Raw genomic sequence first — 16,805 nt, forward strand, 5'->3', positions numbered from 1 at the left:
GGTGCTTCATGGAACCGGGAAGCCCAACACACGCAGGTGGTGCCCAGCCTACCTCCCCTCAAGCCCAACCCTCTCACAGCAACACCCAGTCCACCGCTGCTTGCCCACCCCACGCCAAGGCTCGCGTTCTTTTGAAAAAGCCAGACCAGGAAGCACAAGAGAGTCTGTTCAAGTCACAAGTTTACTGCACTGCAAAGCCAGCTCCCATCTCCACGAAGACGGAGCGCGGAGAACCGGGCTCCAGCTCGCTGCCAGACGCAGTCAGGCGTGGAAAGCCTCCTCTCCGAGCCCCAGGAGAGCCAAGCCCTAGTCATGTCCCCTTCCCCATGTGCTGGGAGGAGGGGAAGTGAGGGTGCAGAGGAGCCTGGGTGGGTGCCTGTGGCCTGGTCTCCCCCTCTATGCTACCTCAAGGGTCATTCCAGAAGGGGAAGTGCACCTTCCAGCCAGCCGTCCTCAACTAGACACTCTTGAAGCCGCCAAATTGGACAGGAAGAGAGCGGGGGAGGTGACAGAATGGGCAGAAGCCCCGCCCCGCCCCACCCTCGGTGGGAAGGCTCTCAGCCCCCCACAGTCAAGGAAGGCCTGCCCCAGGCCACTCACGCTGCTTGTGGGGGCAGCACCAGCTGACTCAGTCGCGTCACTGTACCAGTCTGTGTCGCCAGGTGGGTGCTGGTTTCCCCCTTGCTCAAGGCAGAGCCAGATGCACGCAGGGGGCCCTGCCTCTCCCCACATTCTCCCTGCAGAATGTGTCCCCAGTGGCCTTGCCCCACATCGGCACTTCGTGGAACAAGTCAAGATCTCCAGGCTTGCTTTGCTTGTCCCTCCGTCCTCGCCGCTCTCTCGTCAGGAAAAAGGAAAGAAGTCAGGTGGTGACCAGGCACAGAGCAAGGCGCGCAGGAAGGGGCCAGGAGGGAGGTCAATGGGAGGAGGAGGAAGGCAGTTCCAGTTTCTGTAGGCGGCGCCTGCGCAGTTCTGACGCGTCAGGTTCCTCCGGTGAAGGGTGTTCCTCATCCTGCTCGTGACCAGAAGGGTCTGCAGAGTCCTTGATGCCTGCCGCTGGGGAGAGAGAACGAGATTTCTAGTCCTTGCGTTACAGTTATTCATTTGCCTGCGGGGGCTGCACACCTGCTTCACGCCCAGAAGTTCTCAGGTTCAAGTCTAGGCACCTTCCCCAGATAGAACGGGAAAAGGCACCTGCCTGGAACCTGGGCAGCTGCTGCCAGTCAGTGCAGACCATACTAAGTTAGACTGCCGAAGGGTCCAACTCATGAGGCAGCCGCTTCCTAGGTCTGGTCAAAATGGGAGAGCCCAACATTTTATTAGCATCTGCAGCAAGTTACGGAATAGCAGCGGTGGCAGCACCAAGGAATCCCACACAATGAGAGGACGGTCCTCACTACCTCCTGGCAAGCCAGCAAAGGGCCCAGTGAGAAGCAGCCAACAGCAGTGGGCCACCCTCACCCTCTGCCTGCGGTCATTTAACACGTCCTCCAGGAAGTGCTCCAGTACGGGGGAAAATGCACCCGGTCTGTTCTTGCTCCCCCATCATCGCCCAGCCAGCATTTCCTGGGCTCCGACTTGTCAGGCAGCAACGGCAGTGCTCTCTCTGCCTCAGCATCTGGCTAACACACAGGTGTGCATCCTCACATGGGCACCACCAGGGTCCAAACATGAAGCCAACTGTGGCAGGCACCTCTCAGTGAGGACTGCATCGAGGTTCAGGCAAATCCTGGTCTGGAAATGGATGATGCTTTCACGCTGCCAAGACAAGACACGTTCCCAGTCTTTGGAGGGCCGCTGTGAGATACAGGAAGCTGGACTAGATGGGCCTGTGGCCTGATCCAGTGGGGCTGTTTTTATGTTCAGCCACCTCTTATCAGATTCACACTTGCCCGACTTCAAGGCCTTCCAGACCTTTCACTAAATCCTTAAGGGGAGAGGAACTCTAAACCGACACACGTCTTGGCACACCGCCCCCTACAGCAGTCTCCCAGAGCTGAGCGACTCCCAAGCCAACACTCCGGCTACCTGCTTGGCCTGCTGCTTCTGCCTCAGTGGCCGGCGAAGAGGGAGAGCTGTCGGTTGGCTGGAAGGCGGAGGCTTCGCTGGTGCTGGCTTCAGGGCTAGGGGTCTCCTGAGGGGATTCTGAGGCGGCTGGAGAATTTGATGGCTGTGCAGGCCGGGGGGTCCTGAGAGAGAGAGAGACGGTCCAGCAGGCTGAACAGGAGACCTGAAGGACAAGCCCAAAAGCCACCCAAGACTCACTGGGCCGAGGCCTCGGACTACATTACCCCAGAGTTGCCAGGACGGTGAGGTACTGGTTGATCTGCAGCATGGCCGCATCCAGGAGCGTGTGGATGTTCTGCAGGCACTGGAGCCGGGCTTCCAGGTGCTGCCGCTCGTGGCCTTCCATGGCCCGCAGCTCTTCCTCGGTCAGCCCTGCAAACCCAGACGGCGGGACCGGCATTGGGGGGAAGCCTGAACAGGGGCGGGAGGGAGACAAGAGAGCAGGGCGTGAGAGGCCGAGACAGCCAAAGGGCGAGGCTCAGAAGAAGCACTGGAGTGGCAACACTGCCACTGTCACACGCAAGAGGGAGCCTCTGCCGGGCTGGGGCCCACAGAGCGACCGGCTCGTTTAATGTCAGGTCGGTGTTGGCATTCAGCACTCGCCCGGTTGCTGTTGGCCACTCTGAAATTCTGCGCAGGCAGCAAAGCTTTGCGGAGTGTTGGCAGCACTGGTCACGCTCCTGTTGGCCAGCTCCTGCCAGCTGCCCTTTCAGACTGTGCTGAGATGCGACCCCAGGTCAACTGGTCAGAACAGGCGCCCTAGTCCACCCTACTCATTTCAATGAGGGGCTGGAAACGAGGCCTGCGGAAGCAGCCACCCGGAGGCCCACCCCCTTAGCCTGCCTTTAGTCAAGCAGCTCCTTGCCCCGAGAGCAGCTCTTTGACAGCTGCTCACCTGCCACTTTCTCTGACCTGAAACCCACCTTTAAACCCAAAAGATAGAACCTGCTTTTTAAAACAGACACAGAGCACGTGTACACTGCAGACAGGCTGGTTTATCAGTTGTTCCTTCTCCTAAGGGAGTCCTGGGAATGGGATGGGGGGGGAATGACAAATCTTACAATTCTTGGCCCTAACCTTCCCACCAGCCATTTTTCTGCAAACTCATTTGGAACCAGCTGAATGAAGAAGACAGGTCACGTAAGAGATCCTGACCCAGTCACAGAAGACCAACAGCTCAGGTGGTCCGTACTTGTGGCGGGAGGTGCTGGGGGACCCAGAGAGCCTGATGCTTGACACTCCTGAAACTGCCAGTAGCACCACTCGAACACACTAGGCAGCCCCGGGTCCAACAGGACACCATCACCAGTGCCACAACCCCGCACCCCGGGGCTCACACTTTAGGCGGGGGGAGAAGTTTGGAAAGCACAGCTCTATGGCACCCATAGGCAGAGGAAGTGAAAGACGGGTCATGGGACTGCTCTGAGCATCGGGTCCTGCCCTCCGCCCTTCTCCCAAGGAGCGGCCCCAAGCACGTTTAGTGCCTCAGGATGGAAGCAGATCCCCACCCCACCAACGCTTACCAAAGAGAGGGGGGAAAGGCATCCCCATCCAAGGGGGAGGGAAGGGAAAACCCGGCACTGCCCCCACAGGGGCTGTGGTGTCCGATGCAGAGGCTGAGTCGCCGCTGGGCCTAGAGGGACCTGCTGAGAAAGGCAGCTGCGTTAGTCTCATGGTTTCATCACAGCGCGACAACACACACAGTTTCCACACAGTGTGCTGCATTCAGGGGGCACCTGCAAAGTCCCAGGTGAGTTTTACACACACACACACACACACAGCCCCTTGCTCTCCTCCCAGGCACTCTCCCCTCATTCTAAGGTCCAGTTGAGGACTCTCCACCTGCTGTTCCCTGGCTTGGAAAACAAAGAAGGAAACAGGAAAGAGGAAGAGCGGTGGAGGCTGGCAGCAGTCCCCAACCCCCAGAGGCAGGCCAGCACCCAGCGAAACCAGATCAGAAAGAAACATCTGAATGTTGTGGTTCTTGAAAGATAGAACCTTCTTTCAATCGTAAAAATCCCTACGGGGATTTAAATAGCCTGCCTATGTAAACCGCCTTGAATGAAGTCTTGAATAAAGACCAAGAAAGGCGGTATATAAATACCTGTATTATTATTATTATCATCACTCAAAAGATGACACCCAGTACACTGGAGACAGTTGCTACACATCCCCAAGGCACTGTGGGGCCATGTGAAGGAGGGGGAGTAGAATTACTACTACGAGTGACAGACTGCTGCCCTCTCAGCACATGGGAACAGAAGCAGCCCAGCAATAAGGGTGAGATGGGCGAGCGGCAAAAAGCTGGCAAGAAAAAAGGACTTCTCTAAGTCTGTTGAGGAGAGCTGGTGGACAGCTTTCAAGAGAACAAGAACCGGGGGGGGGGGGATGCATTTCTCTCCCCCCCCCCCGAATACCCCTGAAGCAATGCCCGGCTCCTGTTTCAAGCAAAGATACTTTGCAGGGCAGTGCAGAAGCCAGAGAGAAGAGGATGCACACCTCACCTGCTTGTGTCCCAGATGCGGAGGGAGCTGCTGAGCCATTGTCTGTGTTGTTGGGTGGCTGGGCGCCAGGCACTGGAGGGAAGGGGCCCATGGGGGGCCACAGGGGGAACATCCCCGGGGGAAAGGGTGGCAGGATGCCTTGGGGAACTGCAGAAAGGAAGGCAGAGAAGCCGCTGTACAGGGTGACACTGAACACCTTCCACCCAAGACAAGAGACACCCTTCTGGCCCTCCAAAGTCCTCTTTAAGGAAGAGAGTCAAACCACATTTAAAAGACAAAACTAGAAATACTGTTGATTTTTACAAAGACACATATACGTTGACAAAATACATTTATAACTGTCATATCTGGGATGCTAACACGGTAGCACTGTCGTCTCTTGCTATAGCAGGAAGGAAACAGTTTTTAAAGTCTACTGAGAGAGCGGCACCAACGTGCACAGTGGCTGACAGAAGAGAACGCAAGTCCCCACCACAAGGGAAGCGAGAGAAGGAGCACTGCACGAGCGACCTGAGAGGACGTTCCAGGCGGGGGAGGCAGGAAAGGGAATGGGTGGAGTCATTTGGGGGGGGCAGGAGACCTTTGGAGGACTGAAAGCGGTGGAGCAGGAAGAGTGGAGGGCTCAGGCAGGAGTGTGGCGGAACGGGAGAGGCAAGGCACCTGTGCTGGATCCAGGAGTAGGAGGGAAGCCAGTGAAGGGATGCGGGGGGGGCAGGGCCTGTCCAGAGCTCCAAGGGCTTTGGGAGGGAAGAGGCCCAACATGAGCCAACAGAAGGCCAGAGAGGAGGCAGCAAGCACGCAGGAACTTCCAGCGCCGACACAAGAACGCTCCCCGAGTTGCATTGTGGGAAATGAACAGCACCGCCAACCCAGTGCCAGGGCACCCCAAACCACCTGCAACACAGACTCACAGTTGGGTGGCTGGGGAATCAGTGGGGGCTGATGGGGCAGCTGCTGCTGCCCTGCCTCCTGCTGCTCGGGGGCCACCTGGGACTGAGTGGGGAGAGAGGCCCGGAGGACGTCCATCCGGCAGGTGGGGCAGGTCTGCTGGCGCTGGAACCAGGACCGCAGGCAGCTGTGGAAGGAGACAGGAAGCTTCTGTTAGAACAAGCCCAGCTCCTGGCTGGACTGCAGTCACGGCTCTCCACAAAGCAGAGCGCGGAGCACAGGCAGGTCCCCCCACCGCTGGTGACACTAACATGGGACAGTGCAAGCCCATACAGCTTTCCCCAGAAGACTCATTGTGATCAGCGAGACTCGCTCCCAGGGAGACTGCACCTCATTTGGAGGGAGCCCTGTTCTTTCGGGCCTCCCCAAGACAGGATGAGGAAGCACGGCCACCTTCCCCTAGATTTGGGGCTGCCCAGTTCTCCTTCCCGGTGCAGTTTTTCTACCAGGAATGCTTGGCATCAAAAGCACCTCCCTGCGGCTGACCACAAGACTGCCAGGTCTGCACAGCCGCCCTCCAAGGTGAACTAACCCGAGGAACTGTGACGAGCTCGGGCTCACCCAGTGAACAAGGACGCAGGCCTGGCTCGCTCCCACCTTAGTTCAAAACTTTTGTCCACTGTACCTCACTGCATCTCATAGGTTCAGTTACAGAAGGTAGCTGGAGTGACAGGCTATCAGTCGGGCCTCAGCCTTTCCCCACCTGGTATGAAATATGTGATTGCAAGGCAGGCGTTTCGCACCCGTCACCATCTCCTCCCGGCAGATAATACACACGTTGTCCATGGCCTGCAGTTCTTCTGGGGTGGCATCAGGGTACCTGGGGGGGAAAAGAATGGCAGAAACATAGGAACTAGGACTGTGCACATGTACCTTCTATGAGCCTGAGGGACGCAGCCCACCACTGCTGAGAAAGGCTTATGCAGCAGTTAGACTTTCAGGTGCCACAGAACTCTCCAATATGGCCCTTCCTGGTACCAGACGGTCTCCTCCACATCTCCACCGCCAGCCCTCCCAGTAGTATCAAGACCTTTGCTCCCCTGCCAGGAAGGGAACCCCACTTCTTTCCCTCCTTCAGAAAGGCAAATACTCACAAGGTGTTCATATTGCGGATAGCCCGGCGGGACATGATGGCATCGGTCACAGCTTTCTTGAACTGCCTGGAAAGAGGACAGAGAATCAAGTCAGCGGAGCCAGCCTGGGCAGGCTGGGTCAAACGCTGCCCTCTCCATGAAGGCACAAAATGCCAGGGGATCATCTGAGTGCTCCAACCATCTTATCTCAAAGCCTGCAACGTTAAAAATATTATCTTCTGTTGCATGGCATCCACCCATAGCACCGTGTAACAAAATTTGAACAACTTTGTATTTACCTGAATATTGTAATATTTATTTTTTATCTCAAAAATGCCGCTATTTTTGGCACAGCATCAATAGTTCAGCCACAATCTATGCTGTGCCACTGTAGAATATGCAGTGCATTACAATGCATTAGCTAGCAGGAGGACAGATAAAAAACACAAAATTTAAGATAGCTAAAAAAGTTAAGAACAGCCCCACTGGATCAGGCCATAGGCCCATCTAGCCCAGCTTCCTGTATCTCACAGCGGCCCACCAAATGCCCCAGGGAGCACACCAGATAACAAGAGACCTGCAAGGCCTCCTGGGAATTGTAGTTTAAGAACATCAGAACAGCCCCACTGGATCAGGCCATAGGCCCATCTAGTCCAGCTTCCTGTATCTCACAGCGGCCCACCAAATGCCCCAGGGAGCACACCAGACAACAAGAGACCTATCCTGGTGCCCTCCCTTGCATCTGGCATTCTGACATAGCCCATTTCTAAAATCAGGAGGTTGCACATACACATCATGGCTTGTAACCCGTAATGGATTTTTCCTCCAGAAACTTGTCCAATCCCCGTTTAAAGGCATCCAGGCCAGATGCCATCACCACATCCTGTGGCAAGGAGTTCCACAGACCAACCACAGGCCGAGTAAAGAAATATTTTCTTTTGTCTGTCCTAACTCTCCCAGCACTCAATTTAGTGGATGGCTCCTGGTTCTTGGAGAATGCAAAAAAACCAAGATTCCCATTGGAATCTGCACCTCTGAATTATATAAGAAATTAAAAATTCAACATAAACAATTTGTGTTATGCTCCTCCCCGAAACACCTGGAAACTATTTTTAAGTCAGAATTTGGACATGAGCAAAGTAGACCCCCCCAGAGAGTTGTGCAAACGTGGCCATGCTCCCCACCTCCCCCCAGCCCTCACCTCATAGCTAGGTACATGGGCCGGATGGCAAAGAGCGGGAAGGTGTGCACTTTGATCATGATGGTCATGAAGGCCATGTACAGGAGGACCTTGATGAAGCCTGGGAGAGGAGGAAGGAGATGGCATTAGTACTGCTCCTGCCTCCTGAAGCCGAGACTCATTAAACTAAGGAGCACCTGCCTTGAGTAAATCAGATCCGAGTTGCTGTTCAGACTGGTGCGCAACAAAGGCCTTCCTTAAATGGCTCCCCCCCCCCAATGGTGGTGCAAGCTAATCTAGGAACTGTGACAACATTAAGCCACTAATTCCATGCCACTTCAGCCTCACCTCCTCGAGATGCCCCCTGGATGCCCTTTTAAAAAGAAAAACAGAGGGGTCACAGATAGCAAGCAGCCCAGCACTAGAAGCCTATTTTACCTCCACTTGGACCAAACCCCACCAAGAGCTACAGCGGCTGAGACGACTCCACTTAATTCATTTATTCAATTATTATTTATGCAATAATTCAGATTATTACACAGTCTGCCCATCTTCCATGCTGGAACTCAAACCACCACCACCTCACGAGTTATTTATTTATGGCATTTATATACCGCCTTTCTTGGTTGTCAGATTTCTCCTCAGACTTTAATTCAAGGCGGTTTACATAGGCAGGCTGTTTAAATCCCCGTAGGGATTTTTACAATTAAAGAAAGGTTCTGTCTTTCAAGAACCACACAACATTTCAGATGGAACTTTTGCGGTCTGTTATCACTTTCTGGCCTCCTCCCGCACAGGCTGACAAGCAGCTCCTTCCGAAGAGCAGGTGCTCAGCTTCTCAGCTGCTTCAAGGTCTCGCCATTCACGGTGCCGGTGGCCTCGAACTGGCGACCTTCGGATGTTATCTTCAAGCAGATGGAGGCTCTACCCTCTAGACCAGACCTCCTGCCTATCTGCTTGGTCTTAGGAGAGATGCCAAGTGACCTCCTCAGTCCACTAAGTACCAGGACTCAAACCCACCTCCACAAAGGGTGGGAAAGCTGGCCCAAGGGGGTCAGCCCAAGGCAGCAGGTCAAATGGCTGTCACACCTAGCAACACATCAGCCATGGCCTCCCGTTTCCTGGATTCAAAAAGAAAGAAGAGAAACTGTGGAGCTGGGGAGAGAAGTAGGCTAGAGTGTCAGAGCACAAAAGGAAGTGTGGAAGGGAGGAGACACTCTAGCCCACCTCTCTCCTCTGCTCCCTCTTTGCTGCCTTTTTTTTAAATCCAAAGAACAGGAGACATGGTGGAGGCCAGCTGACTAGCGGCAGGAGTCCCTGACCCTCAACAATCCACTGCCTGACGTGCTCAACTCAACCTCATGGAGAGATGGGCCCTGCTTAAAGCCAGGCCGTGGGACGGTTCCCTCCAAGCAGAAAGCGGCCCTTACCTGTGAAGAGCTCCGTGTAGAGCATGTAGACAGCCTTGTTGTCCCAGGGGTTCTCACTCTGAAGATCAATGGAGTGCAGGATGTATTTGATGAAGATGGTGAGCACCATAGTCATGAGGACTGCGTACTGCAAGGCAGGGAGGGAATAGATTTCCAAGATATTTAACCTTATGCGAGAGAGATGAATTGTTTTGCATTATTTGGGCCAAAAGGAAGATTAAAAAATCCAAAAGTAACGATTGATGCCAGGAGAGCAGGCTTTTAAACCATGCAGGAAGGCTGCAGACTTTCCCTCTTCCCTAAATCCAGAGCCTGCAACGTCAGTGGCACTTGGTGTTGTCTGCATCCAAGAAGTTGATGGAGGCCTCAAGCAACCCCTGCAGAGCAAGTTCGCTCACCTCAAACCCAAAGACCAGCTGGACAGAGGCTCCCCGCGTCAGGATGCTGTGGTAGGCATGGCTGACAAAGAGAAAGTCCAGGATGCCCAAGAGCAGCATCAGAGCTGAAAAACAGAGACACAGTGTTCCAGGGTGATGGTGGGGAGGGGGGGGAACACCAGTCAGACAAACAAGCAGGAAAAGCGCAGCAGAGAAGGAGAAACAGACAACCTGCATTCCTCATTTCCTCTGGAAAAAATGCAGGAATCTGCCTTGTACGGAGTCAGGCCTGCCCTTGGTCCATGTGGCTCACGACTGTCTACAGTGACTGGAAGCAGCTCTGCAGGACCAGCACCGGGCTGAAGAGATTATCGCCACCTCTTGGTCACGTTCTCACAAATCGCTCCTTTACTTGAGCCGCTACAAAAAATCTCCTGTGTTCGGGAACCTGGCAGGGCTTTAGCTTCACACTTCACATGCAAAGCGATGCCTGAAATTCTCTCTCTGGGCTGCCTGTGTCCCCGGTATGCAAATGCCGCTTGAAATAAGCTTTCTGAGACACCTTTGCAGAGTCACAGGAAGGAAGTGTTTGACACCAGGCCACGGCATCTGACAGCGGGGCCTCCTTCTGCTCAAGCTCATCTCCCCCATCTCCCATTTCACCTGTCCTTTTGCAAAACTAAACCAGAGAATATGTAAATTGGCCATCTCCGGCAGGGTCCAACTGCTGCAAAACACGCACACTCTACTGCCCCTCCCCAGTACGGCAGGGTTCTCAGGAACTAAATGGTTGAATGCCATATCTAGGTAGGACATAACACAGCCTTGGCTCTGTTCACTGTTAAAGGCAAGAATCCAGGCTAAGTTGGTCGTGACTGCTGCCATATTCCATTTTAAGTGAAAAGCACAGGAAGTAGCAGGGTAGGAGGACAGAGAAAGACTGCTACTTACAGACGATGCGAAAATGAAACAGCCAGGAAATATTTGGGCTCCTCTCCATCTAGGAAACACAGATCACAAGTAAAAGGACCAGCCAGCTAACCCCCTGCAAACCAGGCACCCTTAGACTGGCCTAAGACAAGCAGCACTCAATGAACACCAGAGTTCACTGGCCAAAATTTACAGGTTCGTGTTAGAACATCCAGAATTGTGGTGCTCTGCCAGATGCTTGCAGAACGCTTCTGAAACTCAACAGCCAGGCTGGGGAAAAATCCCACATGCTTCAAGTGTGATGTGACTTAAAATGGGGCCACTTTAAGAGAAGAGGTGGCCCATCCTAGCAAATCCCTTCAGATGACATACACTTTAGTAATGCAACACACTCACAAAGTCCACCCGGTCCTCGGCCAGCCAGTGGAAGCACTTGAGGAAGAGGAGGAGGGTGAAGAGGGCCACGAAGCGGGGGCTGAAGTCATCCCTGAAGACTGTGAAGGCAAGGCAGGTCTCGGTCACTGCGTACCAGGACCGCTCTAGCAGGTGCTGTGTGAGAGAGATGAACTGAAGGAGCCCTCTCCAATCCAAATCCCTCCCTGACCCCACCCAACTCCTGCCACCCCCACATGCAAGAGCACCCTCCCTGCTTTGCTTTCAAACAGTCCCTGGCTCAGCAACTGCACTGACACATGGTGGAGTCTAATTGGGTGGCAGCAATACGAGACCCTCCACTTTCATTTGAACAATGGGGGGCTTCTACTCTTTCTGGCTAGGAGATATTCACAAGCTTTTGAGAAATCAAAAGCCAGAGAGATGACACTTTGAATAGCAAAGGGCACAACCCTAACCCACTTTCCAGCACCGACATAAGGGCAGTGCAGCTCCGAGATAAGGGAACAAACATTCCCTTACCTCTGTGACTGCTACCCAACTGTAGGATGCAGCACATTGGCATAGCTATGTCAGTGCTGGAAAGTTGGTCAGGATTTGGGCTAAAGGCATAAAACTTCTTGCCCTGGCTTCCATTAATTCCTGCTGCCGCCCTTGCTCTGGCGAGTGCGCTGGTATACTCTGGCAAGGACAGTAAGCAAGGGTGGAAGTGGCTGGAATGGGTAGAAGCACTCTAGATGCCTCGTCTGAGCACAGCTAGGTCTTGCACCTTCCACTCAAGGGAGGGGAGGGGAGGAGAGTTGCTGTGGTTGCACTCAGCTGAGGTGTCCGTAGTGCTTCTGTGAAAAAGCCAGGCCCCATGCTTTCTTCTCCTGGAGACGGACAAGGGTGCTTAGCTGAGGCAAACCCAATCCAGATACCTCAAGTTTATCATCAGTATACAGAAGAATGATTGTGCGGATGTGCGGGCAGGAGGTCTGGTCTAGAGGGTTGAGCCTCCATTTGCCTGAAGATAACATTCGCAGGTCGCCAGTTCGAGGCCACCAGCACCCTGCGACCTTGAAGCAGCTGACAAGCTGAGCCGAGCTATTCCATCTGCTCTGAGCGTGGGAGGATGGAGGCCAGAATGTGCGACCAGATCAAGAAAGAAACATCTGAATGTTGTGCTTTCTTGAAAGATAGAACCTTTCAAATTGTAAAAATCCCTAGGGGGATTTAAATTGCCTGCCTATGTAAACCGCCTTGAATAAAGTCCAAGGAGAAATCTGATGACCAAGAAAGGCGGTACAGAAATACCTGCATTATTATTATTTATTATGTGCGCACAAGAAAGGAAGGGAGAATGTGATTTCCTTTCCAAGATCACAGAAAAATAATGCCCAAGCACAGGAGACTGGTAGGGCTCCTGGCCAAAGCCTTTAGGTGCGCCCTCCCACAACAGCAAAGATTTCCCGCTCTCCGTCAACAGGATTTGAGTCCCCACAACAGCCATTCACCAACAGCGCTCACCTCCATTTCTGCTGCTCGGAGCTGTCCAAAAAACACTTTGCCCATGAACTTGCCTAACAGGAACACCAGCACAAAAGCCTGGATGTACAGCACCTGGAACCACAGGGAGAGAAACGCAGAAGGCTTTTTAAAGCAGACGGTCCTGGCCAGTACAGGCAACCTGTCCACCTATTCCCCATTCAACACATAGACTCTTACAGGCACTGGGCTGCCTAGTTCTGCCACCTGGAAGAGTGGCAGCCCCAAATTCACCTGCCCCAAATTCTTCACAGGGGTTGTCCATGGCAACTGTCTTCCGGCAGTCCATCACACTGCAGGGTTATTTTTTTGATACATTTAATAATAATAATAATAATAATAACAACAACTTTATTTATACCCCGCCCTTCTCCCCAAAGGGACCCAGGGCGGCTTACAACGGTTAAAAACAGATTAAAACATGATTTAGCAAGCAGATAAAAAACATATCACATTAACAGATATCATAAAAACGGTAGTCAGATAAAAAGTCAGGTAAAAAAAGAGCATATAGCAGCAGATCGTAAGGAATCAGGCCAGTTAAAAAATACTAAAAGATGTAGAAAAGATGTTAAAAAGGCCATGAACTCAGAAGGCTTGTTTAAACAGAAGGGTCTTCAGGCCTCGCCAAAAAGTCTCAAGAGAGGGAGCCGTTCTCAAGTCAAGGGGAAGGGAGTTCCATAACGTTGGTGCCACTACTGAGAAGGCCCTATTTCTTGCCGCCGCCCCATTCTCCTTAGGCAGGAGAATGGAACACTTTAACAGGAATTACTTGAAAAAGAAATGTGCACGTAGGGAAGACCCAACTCCAAGCTTCTGACCAGACATCTAAGCCTTTGGAGGGAAGAAAGAAGCTCATGTACAAGAGCAGCCAAGAATGCCTGTGTCCTCACTGGGCCAAGCAGAAATTTCAGATCTTTTGCCAGTAGTACAATCAAGGCAGATGGTTCTAAATGCTCCCCAAACAATGACTCCAGTACACCCAGACAGTTAGAAAGAGGAAGCAACTCCTCAGGCAGCTGTCAGGTGTTCTCTGCCAAGGGAGGTGGGTTCCTTCCCAGGAGAATACCCTCTGTTGACAGCAAAGCCCTTTGCTGCTCTCCACCAACGTTCCCTCAGCAGGACTATCTTCTGCAGCACTCTGATCCTATGAGAAGAGGCACACCATGCAGCTCCTTCTCACACCAGCACCACTGTTCCCAAATCTCCTGCTCTTCAGAATCAGGCAGGCTTCATAGTCCAATTTCTTGGCCCAAAACCAAGGGCTTTGTTTACTGGTCAGCTGGGGGAAGAAGCAGTTCCAACAAGGATGGAAAACGGCTGCTGCATCTATGGGGCTCAGCAGCCTCTACGGAATGCAGAAGCATCACAAAAAAAACCCCTGGGATGCTAAGGAAGAAAAAAAATTAGGGAAAAACCTGGGATTTTCATCCAGCTGGGGATGAGACCTACAGCCCTAAACTGGATCCTCAAATACTGAAGGGGTGCCCTCCTTGCCAACAAGGGCATGCAGACTCACCGCCATGCTAGGGCTGGACTTGGTCAGGTACACCACTGTCGGGTAGAACTGGTGCTTCAGGTAATAGGCGTGGGCCACCACCGTAGCGGTCAAAGCCAGGCTGGCAGCCATCATGATGGCTGTTCGAATCATCTCCTCAGTCCGGCGCCCAGAAGCCTGCACAAGAAGAGGGAGCTGTGTTACAGACACACACTGAAGAAGCCTTTGCCTGCGAGCTGCCCAATTTGCATCGCAATGGGCCAGTGCACCCAAGCTGCCTTCTCAGAAGTTTGCTGAACAAAGCAAGTGCTGCACACAGGCTCTCTGCTGGCGCCAGCCAAATCAACCCAGGGCTTGCGACCAGCCACACACCTGCGCTAATTCTCAGACTCTCCATGAGCAACCAAGCAGCAACACTGGACCAAAAAATGCCTCTCTGAGGCTGCAAAATGCAAAGATGAGCGGGGGAGGCAGGGGGGGTTTCAAATATTTTCCAGACAAGGCGCTTCTGGGCACGGACCTGAAAGGCTCACAGGACCTGCTAAACTCTGCTACAAAAGCTGAATTCTGATTCCTGAAATAAAGCACAGAAGTGAAGCAAATGCACCCACAGGAACCTGTGAAGCTCTAACGTGATGGTCTGAAAATGCTGCCAGGGGTTGAGCCCAGGACTTTAAGAACGTAAGAAGAGCCCTGCTGGATCAGGCTAAAGGCCCATCTAGTCCAGCTTCCTGTATCTCACAGTGGCCCACCAAATGACCCAGACCTTCTCCATGCAAAGCAAGTGTGCTAGCCCCTGGGCTACACCCTGTCACTCCAGGTATCATAGTCAGTCTTACAATTTAGTTTCCACCAGCCATGGGGAAGGCAAGAGCCATGCAGAGCACCGAACCCGCACTCACCCCAGAAGTCCTGCTCAGACCCTCTGATATTTCACCAAGTACTTCTAGAATTATGTCAGAAACCACAAGGGCTGGGAATTTGGGTTCTTCTAGACACAAACTGAAAGCTCGTCAATGATGAATTCTGCACTCATCATTCTGTACAATACTGTATGTACTTGGAGCAGTACACACAGCCCTTCTTAGGGGGAGTAACTGAGTTACGTTACGTGGACAATATGAGAGCAGTGAACGGGAACAAAAAAAATGGGGCCGGATTAAACACGGAATACAAAGCAAGTGCCTCTCTTAGGACCTTGGTCTTCAGGAGCCCTGCCATAACCATAAGCTGCTGCCAGAAGGAGACCCACTGCACACATCTGGGCAGCAGTCAGCATCAACACAAAAGTGTTCACAGCGGGCGCCCAAGGCAACCGCCATCCATTCTGCCTCAGAATCCTGCAAAGCTCTATTTCACTGGGCATGGGCCAGGCTGAAGGAAGAGCCCAGGACTGGCCCAAGATGTTCTGGTGGCAGAAGTGGAACCTCCAACAGGCAGGACACGGATCCACTCTGCTTCCTCCGTCTCCAACTGTCTGTTTCGGAGTTCTCCGGGGGCAGGCATGTCATGGTCTTCTACTGCAGCGTTTTTCAGCGTTTGTCCCCCACCATCCTGCTTCACACAGTCCGCCCACCTGGAGCACCGCTGGAAGTCACCAGTGATGACATCACCCCCAGTTGCTGCTGGGTTGGGAGGCCAGATGTGATGCAACAAACCCCAGTAAGGGGCTCAGAGTGGGTACGGGGCTTCTCAAGCTCAGCCTGCTTTGGAGCCTCCCACTGCTGTCTGAGAGCAGAGGTCCTTGTCTTGCTGATGGGCAGCAGGAGTCCTGCAAAGACCACCAGGCACCCTTCAGGCACCAGTGGGAGGCTCAGGGTGGGTGGGTGGGCTTCACAAGCATGGAGAAACCTGCTTTGGTGCCTCCTGCTGCTGTCTCGCTGCTGTCTCACTGCTGGGTGGCAGGGGTCCGAGGACCACCAGACTCCCCTCAGGCACCACTGGGAGGCTCAGGGTGGGCGGGGGGCTTCTCAAGCATGGAGGAGCCTGCTTTGGAGCCTCCCACCGCTGTCTGTTGGGAGAGGTCCGGTCTCACTGCTGGGGTCCCACAAGGACCACCACACTCTCCTCAGGCACCACTGGGAGGTTCAGGGTGGGTGGGGGGCTTCTCAAGCACAGAGAAGACTGCACTGGAGCCTCCCACTGCTATCAGTGGGGAGAGCTCCTGGGGTCCCTGCTGGGGTTCCACAAGGACCACCAGATACCCCTTAGGCACCCCTGGCAGTGCCCACCACGCTGGCCAAGACTCTGGGCTGCTGCCTGACACCACACAGCTGATGGCACCACCACCACCACCATCATCATCTTCATCATGGTGCCCCTCAACAACAAGACTGCGAGCCCCTCGGGGCAGGGAACTTCCCAGCTCCCCCTGCGGAGGCCCAGGCGCCAGGACTGTCCCACCCCCCTGGGGCCCGGCCCAGCCCCCCCCTCACTCACCCGCCCGGGGACCCGGAAGCGCCTGCGCCCACCTCAGCCTCTGCCACCAACACAGTCCAATCCCCCGCCGGAAGTGCCGCAGCTCCGCGGAGACGTCACTTCCGGTCGGCGCAGACCATTCCTCCCCCGGGCGCCGCCCTCCGCCCGCGCTCCCCCGCTCGGGGAGCCACCCACTCTGCACCGCTCGCGCCCGGGGGGGACCTTTGCAGCGCTCCCCGGGCTCTGGGGGGAGTTTTCCCGCCTTCTTTCCCCCCGCGCCCCCCCCGCGCTCGCACTTGGTACGCTCCAAACAGCCGGCCCTGGGTTTGCCCGTCGGGGGTCCGTGGCCGCCGCTGATTGGTCCGCCGCCGCGCCTCTCGTCCAATCAGAAAAATCGCCCGGCAGCCGTTGCTAGGCGCGGGGAGACAGACGAGGGCGGAGCCGCCGCGGGTTCGAGTCC

At 54.1% G+C, this 16,805-nt stretch overlaps 1 protein-coding gene across 4 annotated transcripts; it reads right to left on the bottom strand.

Moving 5' to 3' along the window:
• Nucleotides 1-162: 162 nt before the first annotated feature.
• Nucleotides 163-16,445, bottom strand: SYVN1 (synoviolin 1). 4 transcript variants are annotated; one of them, XM_066610200.1, is made up of 16 exons: nt 16,399-16,445; nt 13,949-14,104; nt 12,412-12,504; nt 10,906-11,058; nt 10,531-10,579; nt 9,601-9,704; nt 9,203-9,329; nt 7,794-7,893; nt 6,614-6,679; nt 6,223-6,339; nt 5,483-5,646; nt 4,572-4,718; nt 3,591-3,713; nt 2,292-2,478; nt 2,029-2,189; nt 163-1,056 (listed from the first exon to the last, which is right to left on the bottom strand). In XM_066610200.1, the coding sequence occupies exons 2-16, from the start codon at nt 14,078-14,080 to the stop codon at nt 917-919; spliced, it is 1,863 nt and encodes a 620-aa protein (XP_066466297.1). In that variant the 5' UTR covers nt 14,081-14,104; nt 16,399-16,445; the 3' UTR covers nt 163-916. The 4 variants fall into 4 exon arrangements, with proteins under 4 accessions (XP_066466297.1, XP_066466299.1, XP_066466296.1 ...); XM_066610202.1 differs by having other exon boundaries at nt 3,591-3,710; nt 16,367-16,430; XM_066610199.1 differs by having other exon boundaries at nt 16,367-16,430.
• Nucleotides 16,446-16,805: the final 360 nt, after the last annotated feature.

This window comes from Tiliqua scincoides, chromosome 15 (assembly GCF_035046505.1).
Source record: "Tiliqua scincoides isolate rTilSci1 chromosome 15, rTilSci1.hap2, whole genome shotgun sequence".
Taxonomy (NCBI): Eukaryota; Metazoa; Chordata; class Lepidosauria; order Squamata; family Scincidae; genus Tiliqua; species Tiliqua scincoides.

Excerpts from the sequence above, each read along its gene's own strand:
- SYVN1 (XM_066610200.1), bottom strand. The coding sequence starts at position 14,080 with ATGATTCGAACAGCCATCATGATGGCTGCCAGCCTGGCTTTGACCGCT. Across the intron at positions 9,330-9,600 it reads AGCTGGTCTTTGGGTTTGAG|TACGCAGTCCTCATGACTAT; the intron begins GTGAGCGAACTT and ends CCTGCCTTGCAG. Across the intron at positions 7,894-9,202 it reads CTACACGGAGCTCTTCACAG|GCTTCATCAAGGTCCTCCTG; the intron begins GTAAGGGCCGCT and ends CTCCTCTCCCAG.